The 26,959-nt window shown below is 32.2% G+C and overlaps 1 protein-coding gene across 1 annotated transcript; it reads left to right on the top strand.

Annotated features, from left to right (window-relative positions):
* Positions 1-1,370: 1,370 nt before the first annotated feature.
* On the top strand, positions 1,371-26,737 carry LOC111036150 (cilia- and flagella-associated protein 161). Its single transcript, XM_022318068.1, has 6 exons — positions 1,371-1,448; positions 5,528-5,751; positions 7,345-7,423; positions 13,612-13,773; positions 15,585-15,674; positions 26,156-26,737. Exons 1-6 carry the CDS (start codon positions 1,371-1,373, stop codon positions 26,294-26,296), a joined length of 774 nt encoding a protein of 257 aa, XP_022173760.1. The 3' UTR covers positions 26,297-26,737.
* The last annotated feature ends 222 nt before the right edge of the window (positions 26,738-26,959 follow it).

The following is a 26,959-nucleotide window of genomic DNA, read 5'->3' as shown; positions in this document are numbered from 1 at the left end:
TAACCTGGTGTCTAGAAATAATTTTACTTTAAAAATGATTTAGTTAGCACTTAAGAGTTTATTGAATCTTTTTATTTTAAACAATTCAATAGATTTACATTACTTGAATTACTCAAATTATTATTATTCGAAAATTGCTGACCTAATCATCAAGTGAAGTGTTTGATTTATTTTGTTTTTAATTATTATTTAGTTGGTAGAAGGTACCTATAAAATGATATCATAAGGTTATGGTTATTTATTTGTTGGTATCGAAATTAGAACAAATGAATATTTTTTAAATCGAAGTGATTTGTATTAAAAAATATTTTTGAGTGTGATATATAGTAGGTATATTAATATGATATTATTAATTTAGCATAAACAGATAATTGCATAGAAATTTATATATATATATATATATATAATAATACTAGTAATAACATATTTATAACTCCTGTTTGGTGCTTAATATTCCATAGCAGTGAAGCTGGATTGTTTAAAAAATGTTCAACTGATACTTTTCGCTATCAAGAACGACATTTGAAATACAATGAAACAACCGATCAGTATCGCATGACCCGTGGCCTACGGTATCTGCTACTATCTTATTAATTAGTTTTAATTATCAAATAATTAGAAAAATAGTAGGTATACATACTTGTATTTTAATAAAATGTACAAATATTTTATCTTAGTGTTTTGAGTTGTATATAAAATACTGTAATCTGCACACCTAAACAAGACATGAGCACTGGACATTGTTTGAACAATGTTTCAAACAGGTTTGTTTAGTAATTTCAATAAATTGAATAGGTAATATACCTAATAAATAATAATGCACAATTATAATATAATAATTAATAAACAACAAGTGAGCGTACGTAAAAAATACCTGCGGCATTTCAGTTACATTAAACGACTAATTTTTGAAGGTCTAAAAGAGCAAAGGAGAAGAAGTTTCACTTACAAGTTACAACGCTTGCCGAGTGAAAAATCCGACATCCTACATGTCTACTTACTTATTCACATATCGGTCCATTTGGCCTAAAACGGAGTCGTGACCATAATTTAAATAAACGGCCATCCGTACAAACAATAATAATTACACCTGTTCGTCGTCTGAGCTACGCGGTGATGTTTACCAGAAATATATTTAATATTAACGTCTGCAGCTGTGACGACCGCCGAGGGTCGTCGTATTGATATTATTTTTATTATATTATCTTCGATCGTTCACAGACTTACCGAGTGAGAAAATCTAGATAGAATAGCACCTCGTTTTATACCGTCTTATATGAGCTACCCATATCGCGGTAATATATAATATTTCGTCCAATACAAAACACGCAACAATCATACTATTATTGTTGCACCACGCCATCATTACCATGGACCACCGGGACGCTCAGTCGTACAGTGTTAACGTCCGGATGGGCAATTGGGTGGAAGAAACTTGTTTGCAATCCGTGAGTGGTTCAGTGTGTTTAACAATATCGATTTCGGCAACTAAATATATATAATATGTATATATGCATACTACATATAGATTATAGGAATATATACAAATGCGCAATACTCCCTCTCCCGGACGAAAACGTCCGAATGTGTAAAAATAATATTTATGAAGTCGGGTCGTAAATTCATCAACCCTGCAATAACGCAATAACCCTGTGACGTGACTCTCGGGGATTGAAAAGTCGATCCTAGCGTGGGCTTGTTATTTTGCGATATTATTTTGTATTAAAATGTATTGAATTCGGCGTACCTATACCTAAAGCACTTATGCTCGAAAAGTGAAAAATCCATATTTTTGAAATCCGTACGAGTTTCTACGCAGTCGTCCCCGTTGTTGTTATTCTACTATCGCATTATATTATGCTGTTAATAATAAATTAATAAATATATTTTTTTTTTTTATGATTGTGTAATCGTGGTCGATTGTTATGCGTTTAGGAAAAAATCAAGTCGTTCCTGACAAAAAGAAACCGAGGAGAATTACTTGTACAGAGGTCTCAGAGAATGTACGCAAACCTTCTGCGGCCGGTAAGTCTATAATATTATTAGCGCATTTTGAAGTTAAGTTTAGTTTATCGTCTGATAATAACTAACCTGTCAAATATATTATTTCGACTTCTTAAGTAAGTACATAATTTAATATGACCTTCAGCTAAGTCTGAGCAGATGTGATCACACTTCTAATTACAAAGGATGTAAAAAGCTATCCACAAGCCCTGAAAAACTTATAAGTCAACACATCACATTCCTAAATGAAAAAAAACACACGAGAGAGTCCTTTCTTATCCTTTGTCTCTTATAACCTCGTATCGCCCAGACAAAACCATATTATGCCTTCGTTACTGTTGACTCGAATAATATCATACTTCAGGTAACTGATTATAGCATATTGTACATCGATATTTAAATTGTATTCAAGTCATATCGCGTAAATTAATGATACCTTGCTATCCCCTGTTACCGTATAGGCGGCACTTGGCAAACATTCTATTGTGGGGCAGGGTTGTAAATTTAAAAAACCAAAATCGCAATTCGAATATTGGTACACTGTACACTCATCAATCATACATTTGTCTCTTGTCACATCGAGCTCTGTTTTCTGACGTTGGGATGTACATAAGTATTATTTTTCCTCCTTGGATGATGTGGGGGGGGGGGGAATTTCACCCCTATCTATTCCCCCCCAAGCAAATTTCAGAATATACTCCTCATAACAGTGCACCAATATATTATGCCATAGATCATTATTATTTCTATCCCATTATGTACTTTTATAATATTATTATTGTTACTCATAATTGTCATAGGTACTACGTTATTTATACCCTTTTTTAGTCTTTAATTTTATATTTATATTTTTATTGCACATTTCTTGTTACTACCTTGCTAAATTTTATATACATTATAATATTTATTAATGTTATGTACCTACCTGTATGCAGCTGTTGTAAGCCTGTAACTGTTAAGACTTGATATACATATATATATATATATTTATTTACTCACATTTAGTGTAAATTTCAATGTACAATAAAATTAATGATAAAGTTTTGAATTTCAATAAAGAAAATGAGATAATATAATTAGTTTAAAATGTAAGATATTCCGATTTCGTATGGTAAACTTGTAAAACATTAAAAAAACATCAATAAATGCATTCGGTAAATTTGTCATGTCAAGTTTCTATACGTCACTGTAGTTAATCCGAAAGGTTATTATTATTGTTATTTTAACAGTAATCACGTCGAGCACGCATAGTTATGAAACAATTTTTTTTAAGGTACAATAGTCAATAATTACTAATCCCATTTGGAACTTCTTTTACGAGTAGGTGCTAAATCGTATTACATTACTTACCTACTAAAAATATTTGTTGGTCTCTCAAATTCATTAAATACTTAATAACGTAGTTCTGTTCTGTCTCTGCTTCGAGTGCTTCACCGTGGAATTCATTTCAACGTATTTTAGTAACGTTGTGCGTTGAATAAACCGAAACAATAGAAGAAGAAAATAATATAATAATATAATGTTTTATATCTATTTTATAGCGCCATCTAACTCCGGTGGTGTGTCACCCTAACTTGCTCGGTAAACTACACTAGATAGCGTTATAGTATTTGACTTGATTTCGTTAGTCGACGCGTCTTGCATAAAATAAATTCTAATTTTTTGAGTTCAATTCGTTTGTCGTTAAAAATCAGTTTATTTCTTTTTTTACCTTGAAATTAAACATTTTATCCAGAACTCGTATTAGTAAATAATCAACTAATATCAAGAGAAAAGTATAATTTTTTTTTTAACCCATCGGTAATATAATATTATAGAAAATCCGACTTGTTAGGCAATGGTTCTGACCTAAAGACGTTATGTGGTCCGACTTCATAATATTAAAATCTATTAAGGTTTGATCACGTTCTGTAAAAATTTCACTCGTTGACATTTCAAAAACAGAATGTCTTTCGATACCGAGGTATACAGTGTTTTTGTAAAGATGAAACTACTAAGAGCAAACTACATGTATGAACTAATATTCATACTCATTATCCGATATTTAAACATCTGCTTGATCATATGATCACATCTGTAACTATATTTGTTTGTTTTTTTTTAAATTTTCATAACAACTTTTTGAGAAAAAGAAGTGTCTAAAACCGGTCGCTGGTCGGGGAATGCCAGTTATCGCGATAGCAAGCAACGGCGATTTATTGCGTCTCCAACACTCGAGTGGTTCGCAAAATTTTCCAAATTTTTAACTGTAGGACGTCCTACCGATAAAAATGTTAAGACTCCACTATCAAAACTGTGATAAAGATAATATTCTGCGTCGACGTCGATGAATACATTTTCTAAACTATCCACACAGTGACCTGAGGTAATAATAGTTTTAAAAATTGTACTACGATTTAACACCCATCGCGATTGTTTATTTATGACAAAAATAACGTATAACGAATACAATTATTATTATCATTTTTGCATATTATAATTAAAATTTAAACTTTTCGCTGTAGTTTTGGGTTATATACCTATACAATAGCTAACCCACCTGTTCGATAGGAATCTCAAACACGTTCCGTCGCGTCGTCACAGGCCGATAGGCGATAGCACACACGACGCGACGACGATGATGACCGGTGACCGGCCAAGCATGTATTATTTTTACGGCTTCGGTCGCTTCGAGTGCACTTAAACAGACGGCCGCTGCAGGTATCGCCGAGCAATGAAATTTCATTAATTTAGGTTAGGTAAGGTTACACGCCATAAAAAAATAATAATAATAATATCTGACCGGATTTGTCCGAGACCACTGCAGTAATCCGACCTGTAGATGCGAGTAGCTCCGCCGTTGTCGTTTCAAATAAAAACAATGAGTTTAATGTTCGCACTCACGTCAATTTATAAGTATGATAATACCTACTATACGAAACCAATCTCAATGCACCGACATTTCAAAGCTATTTTTAATAATTTAATATTATTTTACACAAATAAACCGCACCTGACTTTGAGAAGATTGAGTTTTTCAGGCCCTGCTGAGTGCTGATTCAATGATATTACTAGGGCAAAATAGAACGGCTTTGTGATTTGTATGGATTTGACGAGAAAACTAAATATGTCATTATACGATCACGCAGAATTATTCACTAATTTTTAGACGACAGAAATATTATGTCGATAGTAAATCACAACGTATACTTTTTTGGTACCTCGACTAAATTCTATATTATACATCTGAAAATCTCATATTATAATTTCAAATATATAGGTAGGTAAATATACTCTCTGTTCAACTAGTTTCAATGTTAATTTTGTATGTAATTTCAATTAATTTTGTTATAACGCTATTGCTTCTTTTATTTAATTTATAACTTATCATAGGATCTGCCAATATTTAGTATTTCTAACATTGTTCTCAAAAACCATATTGTTGTGCATCTATTTATCTATGCTAATTAATGAAATAACCTAAAATATATTGTCATATTATATTATTATAGTAATATGTTTTTATTTTGACCGTACACCGCAGGTGGTCTTGGACTCAACCTCCGAGTTCCTGAGGTACGGCGAAGACGCACAGCTCTTGTGTCCGGACGTCCGTTTCCCCGGCTGGTGTGACGGTGCTGGCGGCGTAGCACTGTCGTGTTCGACCAGCGACCACAACTCGGAACTGGACGGGCTGGGACCGGGCTGCACCATGACTGCTTCCCCGCTGACCGAGAGCTGCGTCCGAAACTGCTTCAAGATTTGTGGGTAACTTGAATCGGTGGATATGATATTGTAGACTGTATAGTCCATTGAGATCCTATGTACCTATCGTCAATTTTGTTTTAGGGTATTTTGAGAGAATCGCTGTAAATTTGTGAAAATAATTCAATCACATCATATTTTGAAAACAAAATAACGTTTAACGATTTATTGGATCAATTAGTTACTTATTATCTATCCACAATTAATGATGATAATATACCGAATCGTACACACATTTAAATTGTAATCAGGCAAAGTTGTAATAAACTCTATCAAAAAATCGATTTTTATAGGACAGAAATTCGTCCGAACTCATATAATCGTTATGTTTCACTAAACAGTGTGTTTCGTTAAGCATGATTGCATGAAACAACACACCATCGTTAAATCCTATAATATCTAATGCATACTATACCAAACGGCAAACATTTAGTTCAAATTCTGGTTTTTGGAATTTTTAAAAATACTGAAATATTTAAAATTTAATGTGCCTCAATTTTTTATTCAAGCTTTTTTTATATGAAAGCCACATTAGTTTTAAATACTAATTTGTTATTAGATAATTTTTATTTTATACTTTAATGTATTAAAATAGAAATTCGAATGAATAGTTTCTGAACTATTAAGGAGAATACAAATCATAAAATTATAATAAATTAATATTAATTACTATAATATTCAAATCATCTTTTCCCTCGTTTCTTAAATACCTATCATCATGAACTACTATTATCCTTAGAACTTAAAGTTTAATAACTCAGAAACTATTATCCTTGGTATAATAATAAACATTTTAATAATTCAGAAACTGCAGCTCGTTCAAATTTCAATTTTATACATAATAATACATCAACAGTTTGAACGAAAATCAACTCTTTAACAATTTATAATAAAATATTTGGTGAGTCATACGTAGGGTATCACTTAAAGACACACGTGAGTCCCAACACGTTTTAGGTCAAAGAGTTTTTGTATATCAAACGCCAAACGGGTAACTGGCTGCGACGACGAGACGGTGACGTGGTGAAACGAAGTACTAAGTACTTTTTTTCTGTTTTCCCGAATGGCATACCAATCATTAGGATATGAGGGTATAGGGTATATAATGTAAGACTGCCAGATTCTAAAGGTGTTACGTCCCTCCATGAAAATCTACTGATTCGTCCAATTTTGGCGACACAGACGAAACAAAACGACTCGCTGTCCCCTGGCCTATTTTTTGGAAAAGGAAAAAAATGCAAGTAATAAAATATTGATCACTGCGTGAAAATCTACTAGATTTCGGGAATGGAAATGCGTTGGAAAACTACCCTTGTATAGTGGATGGAAAAAACTTTAAGTGTCATTCCACGTCGCCCGATACCTGATTGCAGTTTAAATATTTTACTTTCGATTGATATCCGTAATTTATTTTACAAATATTAATAATATTATTAACCTAATGGCGTAATCATCATCACCATCATCGTCGGCGTCGTAGTCTGTAAGTTTTGCGCGTAATGTGCTTCACGTTTGATCTGCGGAGAAAAAAAATGATTATTTTATTTCTACGACCCTTAATCTAGCCATGTACGCCGTGTAATTCATTTGTTTTAGAATCGGAAGCAGCTGCGAAAAAGGCGAACCTTTGAAGTTTGGCGATACGTTTGCCATTAGCCCGTGCGTCTCTTCCAAGGTATATAAGTAATCCATTACGTAATAATGTCTTACTATACGAACGTAAATAATAATATTATACAAACGAAATAGTTTTTGACTTGGGGAATATAAGACTCGCTACTCTCTAATTACGCCGTGCAACCGTAATAATAATAATTACATTATAACCTGAACATATTAAGCCATCAAATAAAATACGATGCGACGTGGTTTCGGGTAAACTCAAATAATATGACGCGACGACTTGTGTGATTAACGTATCCGAGCATATTCGCCGTTTGATTTTAATTTTACCCTAAAATGAAAAAAAAAAATTATTAATAACGTAGGTGAGAATACAATATTGCAAGTAAAAAGACATTACTATGTGCGAATGCATTGTCGTTTTTAAATCTCAAGTATTATGCGTTTTCAGATGCGTATAATGCCAAAAAAACACGAACACATTAATTTTACGATGAACATTTTTCTTTTCGCGCAGCTTAAAAGTGTTTGTTTATGTTAGTTTTCCTAATAATATGATAAAAGCTTGATACGGATTAATGCGATATTTATAAATTTTGTTTTTTGACATTCTTGTATTTTCTCACACATATTTTTTTAGAATCTCATAATTTATTGTTCCATGCTTTTAAACTCTGCTTTGTAGATTATACAGGTAGGTAATAATGAAGCCAAAATATGTAAACTTGCCAAACTGACCAGTGGTGGTTCAGAATAAACTTATTACATATAAATCACGTGAACCCAAATTGTTAGTTCAATATCTACATGATAAATATTGTTTGACAGTTGATTGATAGATGGCTGTTGTCGGCTACACCTAATAAAATATAATAGTAGGTGATTAGTAAACAAATAATAGTTAACATAAATTAGTTGGTTTAAAAACCACACAAATCAAGAGCTCATTATTTCGATAAAAAAATAACTCATCTTTTGTAAATTCCATTACTTAAATATAATTTTGTATTATGTTGGTACTTGTGTGTTTTAGTATGTATACAAAATAAAGAGCTTGTCCCATTAATTTATAATAAACAAAATTATAAATAAAATCTCGTCCGTACGGTTATCATAATATTTACTTTGTTTTAATGTATACAATTAACAAGACTGTTTCAATCTTTAAACATCTTTAACAACATATATTTTGGTGCGGTCCCTACAAAGTACTTATATTTCTTAAGGCTAACGATGAATTACAAATTACAAAACTGCTTTTGAAAAATGAGGAACAATATTCTAGTTTTAATCATACCTACTATAGTTTATTGCTAAATTACATAATATTATGATGTTATCAAAATATCATCTTTGTATGTTTTAAATTTTAAATGAACTGGTGAAACCATAAAAAAATATGATGAACTCTCGTCTTAGGCTTGTTCTACAAAGAGACCTCGTTTAACATTGCGGTATAAATTATAACGAGTTTCTGCTTTTGCAAAACAGTTTTCAAATTTTCACTGAGAAGTAAAAAAAATAAAAATGTTCCGGTGTGTGGTATTATAACAATGTGAGAGTCTATGCAAAAAAACTTCGACCCGCCAGTGACTTTACTCAACTCCATTTAAAGCTCATAGAATAACATTATATATCTGCGGAATTTAACGACCCGGACATCCCATAATATTATATAAACTGTACTAAGTCTCACATTTTCCTACTAATAGCTGGGTCGTGGGCGTGCGCTTTGAAAACTTTCGTCAGCAACACAATTCTAGTTTTTAATGTGTTGTTATAAAATACCTAGCTAAACACAAAACAGACGTGCAATTATTACCCAGATTAACCTCAATAATACAAAATAAGTTCATATTTAGATCGCCACCGAATACGCGAATACTATAATTATTACAATATATAATTTAGACCGCGGAGTTCGCAGAAAATGTGTGATGGACTTACTGTTATACTATAGATAAATAAACATCAGCGATGTATATACACTTAAGATACCCGTAATTAATGAAAACAATCCTAAAAGTTGGAGCAACATTGTTGTTATATTTACTCAAATACGGTGATCAGTTTAACTTATTGATATTTATTACATCACAGTTGAAAAATAAATATATTTTTATTCTACCTCGCGTGATACGAAATTAAATTAATTATTAAACATGCATTATTAAAAATAGTAATAAAATAGATGTTAATTTTTCGAAAACGTAATAATAGAATATATTATTGAAACTACGGGAACATAATATTATAACATTTTATTCGAGCTTTTTTTAAAGAAAAAACTCGCAAACATTAATCAAGTAAATCAAATCGATTAATCCACGTGCTTTTTTTAAAATTCTTATGCATTTCCTGATAATTTTATTGTTGACATAAATTTACCGTTATATTGTGCAAGTTGTTTAGTGTCAATACCTGCCATGTCTATATACTACTATAGTATAATATATTAATTTAAATAAGGGTCTCGAAATAAAAAGCTTAAAAAGAAAAAAATAATTTTCATACATAGATTAACATTATATAAATTCGATTTGTTATTTTCATTTTAATACATTTAAGAATAAAATATTGACAGTTGCAGGGTGACATGAATATTCTGAAAGTCTTTATTGGGTTTTAATTTTTGAAAAACCTATGGTACGTTTTTAAATACATTCAACATTTCATATATACCATCCAATTATTGAGGGTCACTTGTTGATTATTAACAAAATTAATGATTTAAATATCACATAATATAACCGGTCCCCGCACCTTCTTCAAAATTAATTATAATACATTATATTATCATGTATTTTAACTATCAAATTATTAATATTTGACTGAGAAAATCAAACCCATCTTCTCTCAGAATAATTGATAATGTTATATCATCGACTAGTACCTTCGTACCTAGGGATTGAGCAGACAGTGATGATGCGCGAGTGAGAGGTGAGGGAGAGAGAAAACAATGAGATAATAATGATGACGACACAGTGTACTTATTGTACATATAACTATTGGCCGTCGGGTTGTGCGTGTGAATTATTAAATATTACTTACAAGCATTCGATTAGGTACTCGGCTGAACGAGTATTAAATTATTACGCGCCAGCGCTACGATATAATACAATACTGATGCGTATAAATAATGAATTTTTCCTGAAATCAAATCTTAAAACCGACCCCTCGGAAATATAATTTTGAAAAAAAAATACCTAGCATTACGACGTCGGGCGGCGTATGGTGTTATCGGTGTTCTAAAATGAAAAACGACTGAAACGATTCCAAAAGGACTTTATAACTAATTTTTGAATTTACGCAAAATGGTAAAGTGTACAACTGTGATTCATATTTTATTTTAAGCTTTCCATGTGAAGTGTTGTTCAGTAAGAAAAAAACATTAAAATAGGAATGGATTGTTCGTTCATTAATTTTCGGGAGCAAAACAGTTTTCCTCGATTCGATTAGATTATGTTTTTCTTCCTACACTGAACGACTTTCTTAACGAATAAACTAAAAATATACTAATAAACACCTATTGATGAGTCTCAAATTATGAGATTTCAAAAATAAATAAATTTAATAACTTTTAATTTGACTTTAAAGCCTCGTTGTACCAGTACATAGCTTTTGAAGATTAAACGGAAATTGGACGCCTTTTGAAAGCTGTCAGTGGGCAGGGGGACATGGTGCCCTTGCGTCCCCGCCCACACTTTAACCGTTGCCATCGACCTGAGATGGTATAATATCGTTGCCCATTGACCTACAATGAGATCGTTGTAAATTGCAGGCAGTCAAAATAAATCACCATACAACAGTCCTTGATTACTAAAGCACTTATGATAATGTGAGAGAGCACGACTTAAGCAATTTAAGATACCCAAGAGATAATGTAAATAATACTTTTCGTAACAAACATCTGCAGCCTAGTAAGCAATTTATCCACGCGTAGTGCGACAAGACAAAAGTCTAGATTTTAAATCACTGAAAAAATGTATCGTTAAATCAACCAATAGTTTTGTCGATTCTACCCAGTTTTTTTGTTCAGTGATATAATTATCTTATATTGTGAGTAGGTACACCCCGTGATAATTGTACGGTCATAGTCGTTTTCTGCCAAAAACGACCTTTCCTTTTACTGCCAGTATAATAATATATAGGGCTCGAATTTTAAAGCAAAATAAATAACAAAAAAAGCACAAAATTGTTTTAAAAAAAAGCAAAAATGAAGCATATCTATTCTTTAAAAAAGCAAAATAAAGCATGACTAAAAATGAACATGAATTAGTTATAATTTTATAAAACTGAATAAAAAAATTGAAAAATTGAATGTAAATTAAAAAAAGAATTTACTACTACCTATGTATTTGGCAAGATACCCACATTTTTTGATCTGTTATTGTATCACGAATTGTTGACAATGTATTTTCATAGCATGAATTAAAATATCCTTTACGTAATGTCGACTCGTCAGGAAAAGTTTTTTTGCAATATTTTGTTAAAAATTCGCGACAATTTTTATTATTTAGTTTATTCATTGGAATATTTGCAGGTACCAATGTTGAACATAAATCGGCAATAAAGTCTGACTGTCTACTAAACTGTTGTAAAAATGGTTGAAGTAATGCAGACTTTTCATTTCCGTGTCTTTTAACAGCTTGAACGTGTTTTTCTCTCCGTACATGCTGTTGTATATTATATTTTTTTTCCATTTGACACTTTTATTTCACAAAGTTTGAAATATAAAATCGATCCATCTGTTTGAAAAAATTCTTCATCAAATTTTAAAACTACTTTTTTCAAAATGCATTTGTTTTAACTTTTGGCATTTTAATACATTAAAACACTATTAGGAACTATAACACTTAAATTTTGAACTGGTCGATATCGATGTCAAACGAGTACTGAGCGCAAGTTCTACAGACGATATGCAATAGCCGATAAGCTATCGACCCATAAGCTATCTGTAAATCGATAATCTATACGTTTAAGGTCGTTTCACACTAATGGTACGGTCACGGTCATTATTGAGGGTTTTCACATTTCTTATTAAGTAAATAAACATTTATTTTTAATTTTTATAGCATAACAGACACAAAAATTCCACAGTTAGAATAACTAAAAAAAGCAATAAAAAAGTAAAAAAAAATTCATCTATTTGGAATCAGATTGACGTGAAACGAATTTATGTATAATAATTAGATTTCTATCTATATCTATATTTGTATTTATTCACTGTTTTTTTGTTAATAAATAATAAATAATTAATAAATAAATAATTAATTAATAATCTTAAATATATAAAAAGAAGCATTTCCTTTAAAATCCGAGCTCTAATAATATATATTAAAATTTTACAAAATGAAACAAATTTCATTTTTTATATTTTGGCAACCCCTTATTGTAAGAATTGAAATATTACATTTAGGAAATGATTTGACATAATTAAAGTTGTTAAGATTATGTATACTATATGCATAATTAGTCAGAAAGTGATAATTATGATAATAATGATGTTTAAGCTGTACATCTATGAAAGATTGATAATATACAATAATAGTATGCATTATACTTGTAAAAATACTAGTTTGAGTAGTTTAGTAGGTTTTCAACTTCAGAATTTAATTTAATATTACCTATTACTTATTTGGTTTATACGAATATATATAAACTTTATAATATTGTAATAAACCTCCATTGATATTTAATAATGCAATCCTACGTGTACAATAAAAGAGTAGTTGTGTTTAGTTAGTAAATATTTCTTGAATGTGTTTTTTTTAAATAGAGTTAATTAATAATCGATTATCTAGCTATTTTTTTATCTTAACAGTCATTCCTCATTAATGATCAATAACTTCAGGGGTTTTAAAACTAAGGGGTTACCAAAATATAAAAACTGAAATTTGTGGTGTCGACAAAAGGAACCTTATAACACACTCTCTTGGTAGTGGAGACTATTGAGTATTAACCTCCTTATCTAATCCAAAATTGTCATTATCCACACGATCTGATCATTCCATAGAAGTTTTAATATAATTAAGTTGACAGATACATGTTGTGTCGATCAATTTTGTATTATAACGACGTGTTATTCGAACATGGTCGAGTGCAATAATTCGACCTTACTCGAGGTCGTATTTTGTTCTTATAGTGTTTAAAATACACCAAATCGATAAACCCACATAACTATTATTGCGACGGTAAAAATATTATTATTGTATTAATGTTTCGACGGTGTTTCCGCAGCCACTGTTCGTCGCTGCCGTCATGCCTCGTCTGTACGCCGAACGAGGAGTTTCCGGTCATCCGGTGCTGAAACTCGTCGACGCGCAGGACCCGTATTGCCGGTGGACGGTTGCCTACTGGCGTAAGACGATGCGCGAGAAAGCCGAAGGACTTCCGGTTCCGGTGAGAAAAACAACACAATTTAAAAATACAAAATCTTCGACCTTTTCCACCCTCGGGTATCGCTTTATTTTCCTCTAGTAAAGGCCGCGCAACTAGTATTCTTTAAAAGTAACCCAATAATAATTATCTAGATAATATACTATAGTTCTTAAAATATTTATCTCTTTATGATGCATAAGATTTAATAAATTTATTGATCTAGGTAAAAAATATATTATACAGGTGAATTAAAATTGTTACACTTGCATGGATACCTACGTAAAAATGCTTTGAATACGAACTTTCATCGGTATTTACAGAGCATAATTAAGCAAAATATTACAAAATAACAATAGTGCTGCAGTAGACACAATACCTACGTATAATGTATAGAAAAAATGCATAAAATAACTTGAAGGTTAATATTGAAAAAAACTAACTTTATTTAGTTAAAATAATGTTTTCTTATATTGACAATCGAGACAGAGCTGTATAAAAGTATAATGATTATCTATTTTTCAATTATTTTAAATTAATAACTAAACGTTATTCTTACTATAAAATAATAGGTGTAATAGTATATAGGCATTAGGTACACCTAGCTGACACATTATTGTGACATCTAATTTATACAAAATATAATGAAATTAACCGGCAAATTCTAATGTCAGTTGTTACGATAGAAACATTAACTAGTTTAGTCATCGAGCTAATTATAGATCATAAACTATAACGAGTTAAAAAGTTAGATTTTTTAACTAGTTCATGCAAACCATTGATCAGTATTATTGTACCATAATAATTTTTTTTTTATTTTCCTGAGCCCGGCAACTGTGGCCATTAGCTTTTTTAGTAGGTATTGTAGATTTGTAGGTTTGTATTGATTGTTTGTAGATTTTTTGGTACGGTAGGGGGGAACACGTGTGTGTTTGTTTTTTGGCAGAATTTCGAATGGGGCACCCGTAGGTTTCTGCCATGCCCCGGGGGTGGGGGATGGCAGCACTTGTTCTCCGGTCACCGCGACTTGTCCGGAGAAAAATGCCGCCCGGTGGCCGAGGATCGAACCGCGACCGGCTGCGTCGCAGCGGAAGAGTCAGACCACTCGGTCACCTCGTCCCACCATAATAATTGATCGCCGTATCCATTCGTAACAACACGCGAGAGAGGAAAAGAGGTCGTTGAAAAGAGAGAAAAACACACACAATAAAATATATACACAGCCGGTTCCACCGTTAACCACGGGGCTGCTCCTCCGAAGTCGGACGTTCGATCCAAAACTCCGACGGGTTGTGTGCGTGTGTATGTGACCGGAACAGCAGAGCGGAAAGGATGCGCGTGGGAATAAGTACACACACACACACACACACACACATACACACACAATAATAATAATGCGATTGTTTCCTCCGACGTAATTACTGTACATATATAGCACGTTTGTCCTTGAGAGATTTCGACGCGCGCTACCCACCGCACGCTGCGAGAGAAACGAGTAAACTCGTAAACGCGCGGACGAGTCGCAGTCGACGACAAGACCAGTTGTGTTCGTGTTTCTCGACTCTCGAGTAGATATACCTACCTACCTATATGATACACAACTCCACAGCAGCGTTTCGACTGCTATAATATAATAATATTATATCGTATTGTATACACAATATATTATTGTTGTTTGTTTTAATTTCGGGCCATTTTTTTCAATAACTATTATTGTTACAATGTTTTTGAATTTCCACACGCAAAACGAATCGAAAACGCGCGAAAACCACAAGCACGACCTCTCCCGACCTACGCGCTGGACTGACTTTTTTACGCGTGTGTAATCGTTGCAGAACGGAGCCAGGGTGGTCCTAAAGCACAATGCCACGAATCTGAACGTAGCGGTGGAGACGGACTTTCGGATTGCGACGTTCTTCGGCGACGTAAGTACCTATAATATATACGTACATTTTTCATTAATATAATATTGTGCCGATCCACGCAATATGCCACATGGTCTATATACCTATACTTGATGTATGAAAATACATCATGGTGCATTAGGGCCCACAGGAGTCTTCTCAGTGGGGTCCAGTGTTCATACACAATATGAAATTAAATTAAATAAAGTTAGAAGAAATTGTTCGTGCCGGTCAAATGCTATACTAATAATGAGTTGTCACTTATTGATCTTAATTATAGTACTGCAGCAGACGCATTACGTACTATAACCCCGACACTAATTGAACATCTCAAGACAATAACTGATCATGATCATTGATCAGCAAAGCTCTTATTAATTGTTTTTTATAATTAATATAATAATAGTAATAATAATCGCTGTTCGTTGGAATGTAATTATATATACATTTAATATATATATATATATATATCGTATAAATTAGTAATCGTTTACGACAATCTCGTTTCGACAATCTACGACTGTTTTTTTTTAAATACGTGAGCCGTAAAATGCGTACACGTAACTTGTAACAATATTACAGTGTTTCGGACGAGTGAAAAAAGACAATCGTAAATACCGTGAGACAAAATCGTATAAAATAATAATAATGATAGTGCGATGTATGCATGTACAGTCTGTGCGTCGCGGGTAGCTATCCCCGTTAAAGTCTCTAGAGTCGAGGTCAGCGCGTAGCTTGTATCTTTAGTATTATTATTATAATATTAACATACGTGGAGATTCCATTATGAAAACGACGACTGTTGCATTATTATTACTCGAGTTATTTATTATTATTATTATTATTATTGATACGTCGAAAACGCGACGGCGACTGCGCTCGTTCGTTCCGATTGATATTTTACACGCATTTACTCGGCAGCTGCACGCGCGAGTTCTAAATCTTTCATTAACGGAACTAGTTTCTATATAAGCTACTCGCCGAGACTCGTAATAATTATATTTATATATTTATTTAATCTACCTGTACACCGTCTGTAAGTACTCGTATTATACCCCCGAGTACCCCCACCCCTTCCATCGCCCCTCCGACGGCGCGCGCTAAGGTCATCGAGGTACACGAGAGTCTACCGCAAAATCTCGTCTGCATAATATTATAATTTATTATCGCGTTCGCTGCAAACTGCGGTGAAACTTTATCTCATCATTAATTAAATACCAATACAACAATAATTGAAAGGCGCGGGCTCGTTCTAGACGCGTCAGCTAGCGGTTATTCGTACATCCAAACAAAATATATTGACGAAAACAAAATAGTTTTCTGTGGTTTTAACCGCGCGTGTAACCTGCAAGACAAAGATAAAAGTCAAAATTAATAACGTAAATAAAATATTATAATGTTATGTTATTATTAGTTTCAGTGATACTACGTATAAGACTGCGTTCACCTGCAAATAAAAATCCGAGTAGAACTTTTGCAATTACGTCGATAGTCAACTGTTATTATAGAAATTTGCATGAAATACTCATTATTTCAAATATTTTTTTTCATAATTTCAAGTTGTTACAAGACAACATTTCTAAAGGAAAATTATATTTTTCACAATTTGTTATCGTTATTATTTCATAAGTTTTTACTTTATAGAGAGAAAACGTTCATATTTATTTGAAACCAAAGTATTTTGATTTTTGACACTCAAGGTTGGATATTTTAGACGAGTTATTAAATACTTATAAAGTATTCGTCCTAAATTGTATTTTTTTATTATATTGAAGTACTCCGATATTTAATATTCTGCTTCACATTACCAAAGGAATTAAAAATTCTGTATAATATATAATAATATTTAGAAAATGAAAAATTCATAGATAATCTTATAACCACAAAAATATAATTTTTTTTTCACAATTCCGTTTTGCAATGTCTTAAAATTATGTAAATAAATATTTTTAAAAAGATTTTTAGTTAAGTGTCTCTGATAAAATAATCAGTCGATATTGTGCGGAAAATAGGCTGCATATTATAACTTATATTGAATTATATTTTCCAAACGTAATAGCTATTGCAATCAAATTCTATAAAGCATTAAAAAAAATATGCAGATCACGTTATTATAACATTATTATTATTAATTATCTTTGAAAAAGACGGTAGGGCTATACAATATCATATTATACTGACGAAAATCGAGTTGAATGAAAAACGTTAAGCTATTGTACCGCAAATGCTCAAAACGCCATCATCATTCCGTCCATTTCTCCAGCGTGTACACTACACGATAATAATAGTTGTTATGAATCATAAAATCTCGTCTCGGGTACATTTTTTTTTTCATATATATTGTAATGTTTGCACGGTTCTCGGGGGCAACAAGAATGTAACAAAAACCACTACTCGGTTAGTATAAATTGGCATTGCGCACAATATAATTATTATAATAGGTACGTAACGACTTCCGATGATGAAAAACAGATGTTTTAAGTACTCGCGATATTATTATTGTATGCGATAATGCGATATTATATCATAGGTACTGTAGTCGCGAGTTTGAAACGAAATCTCTGGTAGGTCGGATCGCGGACGACAATAACGACGACGAGTGAAGGAACAAATGTGGAACGACGTGAATTATGATTTTATTATTATTGTAAGATTTGTACGTCAGAATGATATAATAATCATGACTCGAGTACGTCATTAAAGTTAAATTATTTTGGTAATATAGAATATTTTATACAATGTGATTTGATGGTTTTGCCCTTTAATAATACATTCGTACAAATTCTGATTTTCAGAATTTTTCAATATACTAACCATGTGATCATATTTAAATTTTTAATTTCTAGTGTACAATTATTGTAAATAACTTTTATTTTTTGAAAATGTTGATATATTTACATCAATATTTAAACTGGTTGTTTCTGAGTTATTACAATGTGCATATAAGTACTTACTAAGGATAACAGTAAATACAAATAGTTTTATACTATAAAGTAAATGTGATATTGAATTTAGTATTTGTTATATACTCTGACAATTTTTACAAACAATATAATGATTTATGATTTTGAATGATTTTGAAAAAGAGATTTGATGGATCAATATAAATTACTATGATTTGCAAAAAAAAATCCTTATCCTTCCCCTTCCCCTTCCCCTTCCCCTTCCTCTTCCCCTTCCCCTTCCCCTTACATCTTAATCCTATTAACATGTGGCTATCAACCTTAGTGCGAAAAGTTAAATAATTCAAAAACTACTCGTTCGAATTTCGATTTATAAAAATTCAATTTTTTTAAAATAAAAAAGTCATCTGCAGCTTAATAATTTAATGGAAAAAAGGTGATTCTATATTGTTTTTGAAAAAAAAGTTGTTCAGGTTAGACACGCCTTAAAATTTAAACGGTGTAAAAAATCTAAACAATCGAAAATATGGTCCTTAAGTGTATATTTATAAATTTTAAAGATCAGGATTCGAATAATATTAAAGGTATTAAAGGAGAGCATGAGGGTGAGCATGCTTGGTGAATGACCCTGTATAGATTCAAGCACTCGGAGTGTTCGTGTTTATTTTTATTATTGAGTATGAAAATTTTTTTTTAATGAGCACAAATAACGTTCACTGCGTGCGAGAGACGTTTTTCGCGCTGCAGCTAAACATAACATGTAAGTAATAATAATAATGAATACCGAGGGGAACGGCCTCAGAATTTTTCTCACCGAGTGATGATCGAATTTGTCGGATGCGGGTGCATGAGTGGCATAATATGCACCTTTATCGGTGGTCGCGGAGGCGGGGCGTGGTGATCGGCGCGATTAAACATTTTTTATCCTCGAAAATAACCTGCAGACACCGAGAAATTATAAAAAAAAAACAGCTGACCGTTGACCGCGGCGGACGGCAATATATATTTATGTACAAAAACATCGAATGAGGTACACCTCACAGGTATACACGTCATATTATATTATTATATGTTGAACAACTCATTATTTAGTTACGTTAATTATTTTATGAGATTTTACAGCTGGTGTAACAGAAATTACTGCATGCAAATATAACTAATCAACTACGCGCATATATAGGTGTATTATGTGTAATCACTTTTGTTCCAATAATCGATATTCAAATTTGTTTTTTGTTATTTCGGTTCAATTATTAATCGTTCTAATAGAGTAAAAAACGTTAAATCGATCAGCCAATGTTACTAATAATTAGACAATTATTTAATTACGCATTTGTCGGCAGTTCTGTTTAAAGTTTAGTAATTTAATATGCGAAAACAATGGGGGTACAGCTGACACTGCTACAATATATTTGAACAATAAACAGCTTATATTGTTTGATTGGTACTGTTTTACTGTTTTATTAAAGACTTAAGTGAATTTTGGCATACAGACTAGTGATAATAATTTCTCATTTAACTATAATCATGATTTCATTAGGAGGGTCAAAATACTGAATTCTGTTATAAAACAAACCATAATAAAACATGTTTTAAATATCTTGAGAAACGCTGAAACTAAGACCGAACGCATTCGTAAATGAAGTATTATATTTAATTATATTTTATATACCGTTGCAAGAACGATATAATTCTTGGTACATATTTTTGTAGGTAGAACATTTCATAGATTGCGTAAGTTTAACCTTACAACAATCGTACACCACACATACACAAATAAATGTATCCATAAATGTTTAAAAATACAAACGATTTAACTGTTCCGCCGTAAAAAGTTTACGAATCTTTGGCTATCGGCTTTCACTCGTCGTTTTTTTTAAATTATGGAACAACTCGTTTTTTACGATATGACATAAAAAATCATATTTTATACAGTGGACGTATCTGTAAGATCTTCAGTATCCACATGGTATCAACGAGTGTTTTTTTTAGCCGATTTACTATAAAGCTAAGAATAGTGAAGATTTTATAATTCAGACAGTTAATTTCAAGATTTCTAGAGTATAATATTTATTAACGTTAAACGGATTTGCATTTCTCTGATGAAATAATAAAACTAATAGGTAATACATTTCCTGAGTCTGAATTTACTATATACGAGTTAATTAATTTTATAAAAAAAATCAGACTGGTTTCACGCTTGTGGGCAGTGGCAATAATAATGCTATACGTATACAAACATAATATTATTTGGGCGGGTCACTGTGGGTGTATAATAAAGAGATAATAATATGCTATCAAACAGTATTTTGTGGGAAATATAACAGCTAGGATTCATAAAATAGCCATTGTAATTAATAGTTTAATTAATAATTACTAATTAATATTATAGAATATAGTCAACCGACCAGTAAGTGTCAAGAGCTCAAGTCAAACGGGTCGTTTAATACAGACTAAAATCTAATTGCGTATTAGTTATTAGTTTATTACTTACGTTCTTTTGGCAATAAGCAGGGCTGTGAATTGAATGCATTAAATACCAGACCTTACCTCAACTGACCCTAAAAAAAACTCACTTAAAATATCGAAAAATACTTTATTCACCCCGAAAACGTATTTAAAAACCTTATAAATGAACTAAGTCGTCAATAAAATCAGTAAAGAATTCACTATATGTATGCACAAAAACTCTTATTTCAATTAAAGATGTTATTAAAATATGACGTGACTTTATGACATGTAAGCCATTAATCATATAAGACGATAATTAATCAATGGTTCATGAAATGTGTGTACACAATTTTATTCGACATAAATAATTATTAAAAATATCGGAAAAAGTAATGAAAATGACCAAAAAATATTTGAAAAATCTAAAATTCAAAATATTAGTGAGCTCTGTTCCCCCCTCGCGCCCACTGCTCAAGGTCAGGCATAACTACTATAAACAATTCTGAATCTTATATATTCAGCTGGAAACCTATGGGCTATGATGTTTAATATTTTCATACATAGTTGGACCTTTAGAGGATCCTGGACATTTGATGATATAATTACTGGACATTTTTGTTCGACTATATTTAATGGACAATGTGCATTTGTACAATTTATTACCTGTCTACCTTCGTCCATTAATTGGATGTTATCTCTGAGTATCGTTCCTTAAAAATAGAGATAAAGGTAATATATTGTGTTGTAATTAGAATTCGTATATTATTATCATTGATTAAATATATTTACTATATTTAATCAATGTTATTATATATTTATTTGTATTATTATGTGTATTATATTTATTAATTACATACCAGAAACTTGAATTCTACAGCCACCCAAGCGACCATCGGCCATTAATATGATTAAAGGCGTAGCTCCGTGTCAGGCGAAGGCCTCTTATTAGATCCTTTTATCCTGACTAATAATATTATCTACAATACGTTCACGCCCCTATATAAGTCCTGTGCGACGACTGATTATATTATAATATGTCGAATTGTAACCGAATATTAAGTGGTCGACGAATAAGAAAAAAACCCCGAAATTCACTTGGATCGGTGGGGACCTTGAGTGCCTATACATATATACAATATACATATAATCTGTGATTATTTTTTTCTCGACTATCCTGCGCCAGGACCGACGACTGCGGCGGCAGTGTATTCCTACGATCTGATTTCCCGAAAACACATAAATCTCAGGGCCCGTCGTTTTTGCGTCGTCGGGCGGAGGGGCTATATTTTCTTTTATCGATCATCGCCACCGACGACTACCATATAATATATCGCGTCGATTAAAAGCACGAGGCACAGAGTCGAAATAAATTACATTTCACAGCCATCCCCGGCGACAGGCCGCCGCAGTAATAATACATTATCGTACACTATATATTATATACTCGTGGATTTTTCTACCTCGCGATGAGACTCTCATCTTCTCGATTCGTAATTTTTACGATAAATCGAATCACTTTTTAGCTAGTTTACAGTAAAACCTCCTCATAACGGACGGCTATAAGACGGAAAACGCCTAACAACGGAAAATATCAACAGTTCCGCGTATAACCTATAAATCACGTGTATTTTAGCCTCTTGCGTATAACGGAAAAATCAGTTGGTGCCGAGCGATTCCGTTATAAAGAGGTTTTACTGCACTTATATTTTTTTTCGAGAGAACATTATAAAACGAATTTTGAGGTGATAAATCCCGCAGAGATGATAATTAGGTACGTTGTTCGTGGAATTTCTGTAACGAATCGTTGCAAATCAATAATTTTACAATCAATTGCATAAACTCTTTTTTCGTCAGCACAGTATGGGATATGCTTTCATAAAAATCATTATTTTTAAAATGTATTCATCAAAACGACTGCCCGTTAATGGTGTAAACATTAATAACCCCAATCTTACAAACCTTTTCAAATAAGGTGGCAGAATATACTAACCATGATCAATCTACAAACGAAAAGTAATTAGAAAATGTTTGGTGGAAATTGGTTTTCAGCACTTTGATAGAATGATAGAACACAACGTGCACTAAAAGCCAAATATGAGAGTTAGGACTTTTAAGAGTTGACCATAAAAATAACGGTTTATGTTTGTATATTTTATGTTTTAGTAAAAGCTGCACTAAAGGTTGGAAAATCATATAAAATGTCCAAAAGTTAAATATTACATTGACCTAATATCAATATATCATGTAATACTATTCGTAGTTTGCAGACATTGATATCGATTAAAAAAAGTATAAGGTATTGGCCACGTCCACAGAGCGCACAGTAGTTATTGTGCTGAACGGGTTTAAAACTTGATCCCCAAAGAAACACTTCGCATAGGCACTCATATTGTAAAGGCACTTAGGTGCGTAAAGTGGATTTCGGAACGAGGTCGGTATTATTTAAAGTATCACCCTGTATGCAAGCACAATGAGGCCTTAAACTATGTATGTACGGGGTGAATCGCCGATAATATTCTCATCACCGTGTTCGATGTTCATAAAGCATAAAGTATAAAATTGTGATATTTTCTTTTTTAAGCATATATTACTCAAAGACTGCATACTTTTTAGGATCATCCCGTGGAGGTAGAAAATTAATTTTTTTTCAAATGAAAATCATCACCCTTTTTACGGTAAACACCTACTAAACTGTTAAGCAGAATCAATGGTGTACTGAAAACGTTTATGCATATATAATCGAATCGAAAGAAGAACGCATTTTTTACTGAGTTATAAAACTTTATGTTGAGGATAATAGCCCTTAAGAATGTTTTACATGCACAGTATAAAATAGGTTTCATACTAATTATAGTCACTAAAACGAAAACAAATGAAACACAAAACTGGAATAACAAATGTATACTAATTCCTTAAGTTTTCAAACCGTTGACGTTAATCATTATACACCCAACTACAATCGTAATGAATTAATGTACATTGTAGATACTTGATTCTGTGGACTATCATCCTTAGGTATTTACAATAGGTAGTGCCTATACTTTACGTTTAGTAATTCGGGAATACGACACGCTGGAATTGCGATTTATATAGATCGACTTTTTCAACAAAAAAATCCCTCATCCCCTCTCCCCCCGCCACCCCTCGAAGAATGATCGATGAAAATCCGTGACGGTCATTTGAAAAAAAAAATAGTTCGTATCGCCGCCGCGGGAGGACACTCGGAAATGATACGCGGGATGACGTTAAAAGTTAAATTATTTGAAAACACGCTGTACTTATAAAAATGTATATTATACCGGTATGACGCCTAATTAAAAGTTTTTTTTAAAAAAATTCCGATGATTTCGTATAGCTGTATTGTGGATGAAAAAAAATTGGAGTGAAACGACCCCGGCGAATCACCCTGTACAACTATGTCGTATTATAATCGCGTATTGTACGCAATGCTCGGCACAAAACTGCGCTCGTTAGCGATATATAGTCGTCTATTATTATGACCGCGCCGACGCGTATTTTAGTCGGCTGCTCCCCATCGGAGCTCGTCCGACTGCACAATGCCAGAGACCTTTTCAACACCCCCCCCCCCCCTCGAGAACCGACCCGTGTTGTAATGTACTAATATGTGTATAACGCGCGTGCGCATGATATACATAATATGACTGCTCGTAGGTGCTTTTTTTCAGTAAAATATGATACAATGGGAAGCGCGTCAGACCATATATATGTGTGTATAATAATAATAATAATAATAATAATAATAATAATAATAATAAATCTGCGCGCACATATTATTGTAATATTTAATAGCGTTAATGTGCAGTGTTGTTATTTCGTCGTGTAATCTGCACGCCGCCGAGTGATAAAATGTATTATGTGATTTACTGTCCACAGAAATATTTACCATCCTGTCGGCGGGGGGCGACGGCCAACGATGTCGACCAATCGATTTTCGGACATACATATCGTTATATCGAGACGAGTATTTATACGTGGATATCGATACAACATTTTGATACCGCGATATCGCCGTCTAGTCGTTTACGAAATAGATGAAATATAAAATATATCTCACTGTTGGGACTTGCGCAGTTAACTGGAGTCCATCGACCGAATGAGTCGAAACACTTAAGAACAGAAATATATTTCAGTAATACTAAAAAGATGACCTTAAAAACTCTAAAATTTCCCTAAAAGTATTAAAGTATATGATGTCTTTACAATAATCAGATGTCGGGATGACGTAGAATGAGTTGACAATTTGTATTTCTCTATTACTCTAAGGTAGTGACACCTTTATGATGAGCATTTCCCACGGGCGAATATCTTATACGAATCAATTCATGAACCTCTACGTACTAGGTAAATGTGATGAGAAAGAAAAGATTTTTAAATACTGTTCATTGAAATCTAAAATTTAAGAAAAATGACTTACAATGTTGGTAAACAAAAGTTCCTAAAGTATATAAAAAATGTATTTTAAATAACACTGAATTATTTCTCGTCGGCCATCATTGCACTCGGCACAGTCGATGCATTTTGTGGCACAGTTGTCGACGAAGAAAAGTATGCTGGCTGAGTGGGTGAGGTGGAATTTCTTTCGAAGAAATCAAATTCATAACATAAATATCAAGTACCGCACTCTAAATTTGAATAAGTACACAAATAAACAGACAGACGAAAATTATATAAGTGTGAACAACGTTCATTGTATAATAACTACTTTTGTCATATAATCTGTTCTTAAACTATTGTACGCTCTGTGGTGATGGGTAGTGTAGGTTGATTAAATGCAGCCGGACAAAATTTACTTTGCTACCATGGCAACGCACAATATTTATTTATGTCTTGTTTAAATTTTGTGACACGATAAATCTGACACGACAGTATATTTGTTTGTCCTCCCGTAATGTAGTTACGGCGCACAATGCCATCTCTTGAACGTTGAATATTTTTCACTCTTAAAAAAAATTTAATGATTTAATGTAGTAAAATCGTTTTGAAATCAAATATTATAGGTAACTGTGATGTTACGGTCGTTGTGACGATAGTTTGGACATTTCGATTTAAGACTTTCACATTCTCGAGCTAAATGTTTATTTTTAAAACGAGCTGAATGTTTAAACTTTATTTATTGTATTTTCACAGGAATACGAAGTGACCGCACACTCGATCAAGGACTCCGGAGGCCACGAAAAGGCACAGAATATTTGGGAGTTTGTCACTTCCAACAAACGTCCGGAAACCGACGACGACGGGACGAACAATGACACAAAAACGAACAAATAATATAATATTATTTTATTATATTTCCGTAGTATATCATATAATATAATACAATGATAATATGTCATTATCCAACTTATTTACGGATTTCACTGCAAACAGAAAAAACAACACGACAAAAGTTACGGTTAATACAAAAGTGCAAATATTTTTCTCTCGGCTATACATAGAGACCGCCAAAAAAGTGTTATCGTTTTACACGGTATACATAAAACAAAAACAAAACAAATAAACAAAAAACGTAGTATTTGATTATCAGTACAAATATTATATTTAGTTTTTTTTGTAGAAAAAAAAAATAATAAATAAAAAATAAAACGAGATAATTTCGACATCACGATTCACGATCGGCAAAAAAAAAAATAATAATTCGTTTGAATTTCGATTTAATTGTTGAGTGCCTGTATGTATATATATATGTATAATATGTATATATATAATATTATCATCAGAAATACAAAACATAATAATGTTATATTATATTATAAGCATATTATTGTTACACTTGTATTTATACGATATAATATTATAATAAGTTATTGAATAATCGTTTTTAATTTCGTAAACAAAATATTAATGAACAAAAATGAATAAAGAGGTACGGCGTGAAAACACACAGTTTGTCAATACAATAATATACAATATGATAGGTAGTAATAATAATAT

The sequence above is a fragment of the Myzus persicae genome, unplaced genomic scaffold (assembly GCF_001856785.1).
Source record: "Myzus persicae strain clone G006 unplaced genomic scaffold, MPER_G0061.0, whole genome shotgun sequence".
NCBI classification, from domain to species: Eukaryota; Metazoa; Arthropoda; class Insecta; order Hemiptera; family Aphididae; genus Myzus; species Myzus persicae.
This window is presented reverse-complemented; position numbering and strand designations above follow the sequence as displayed.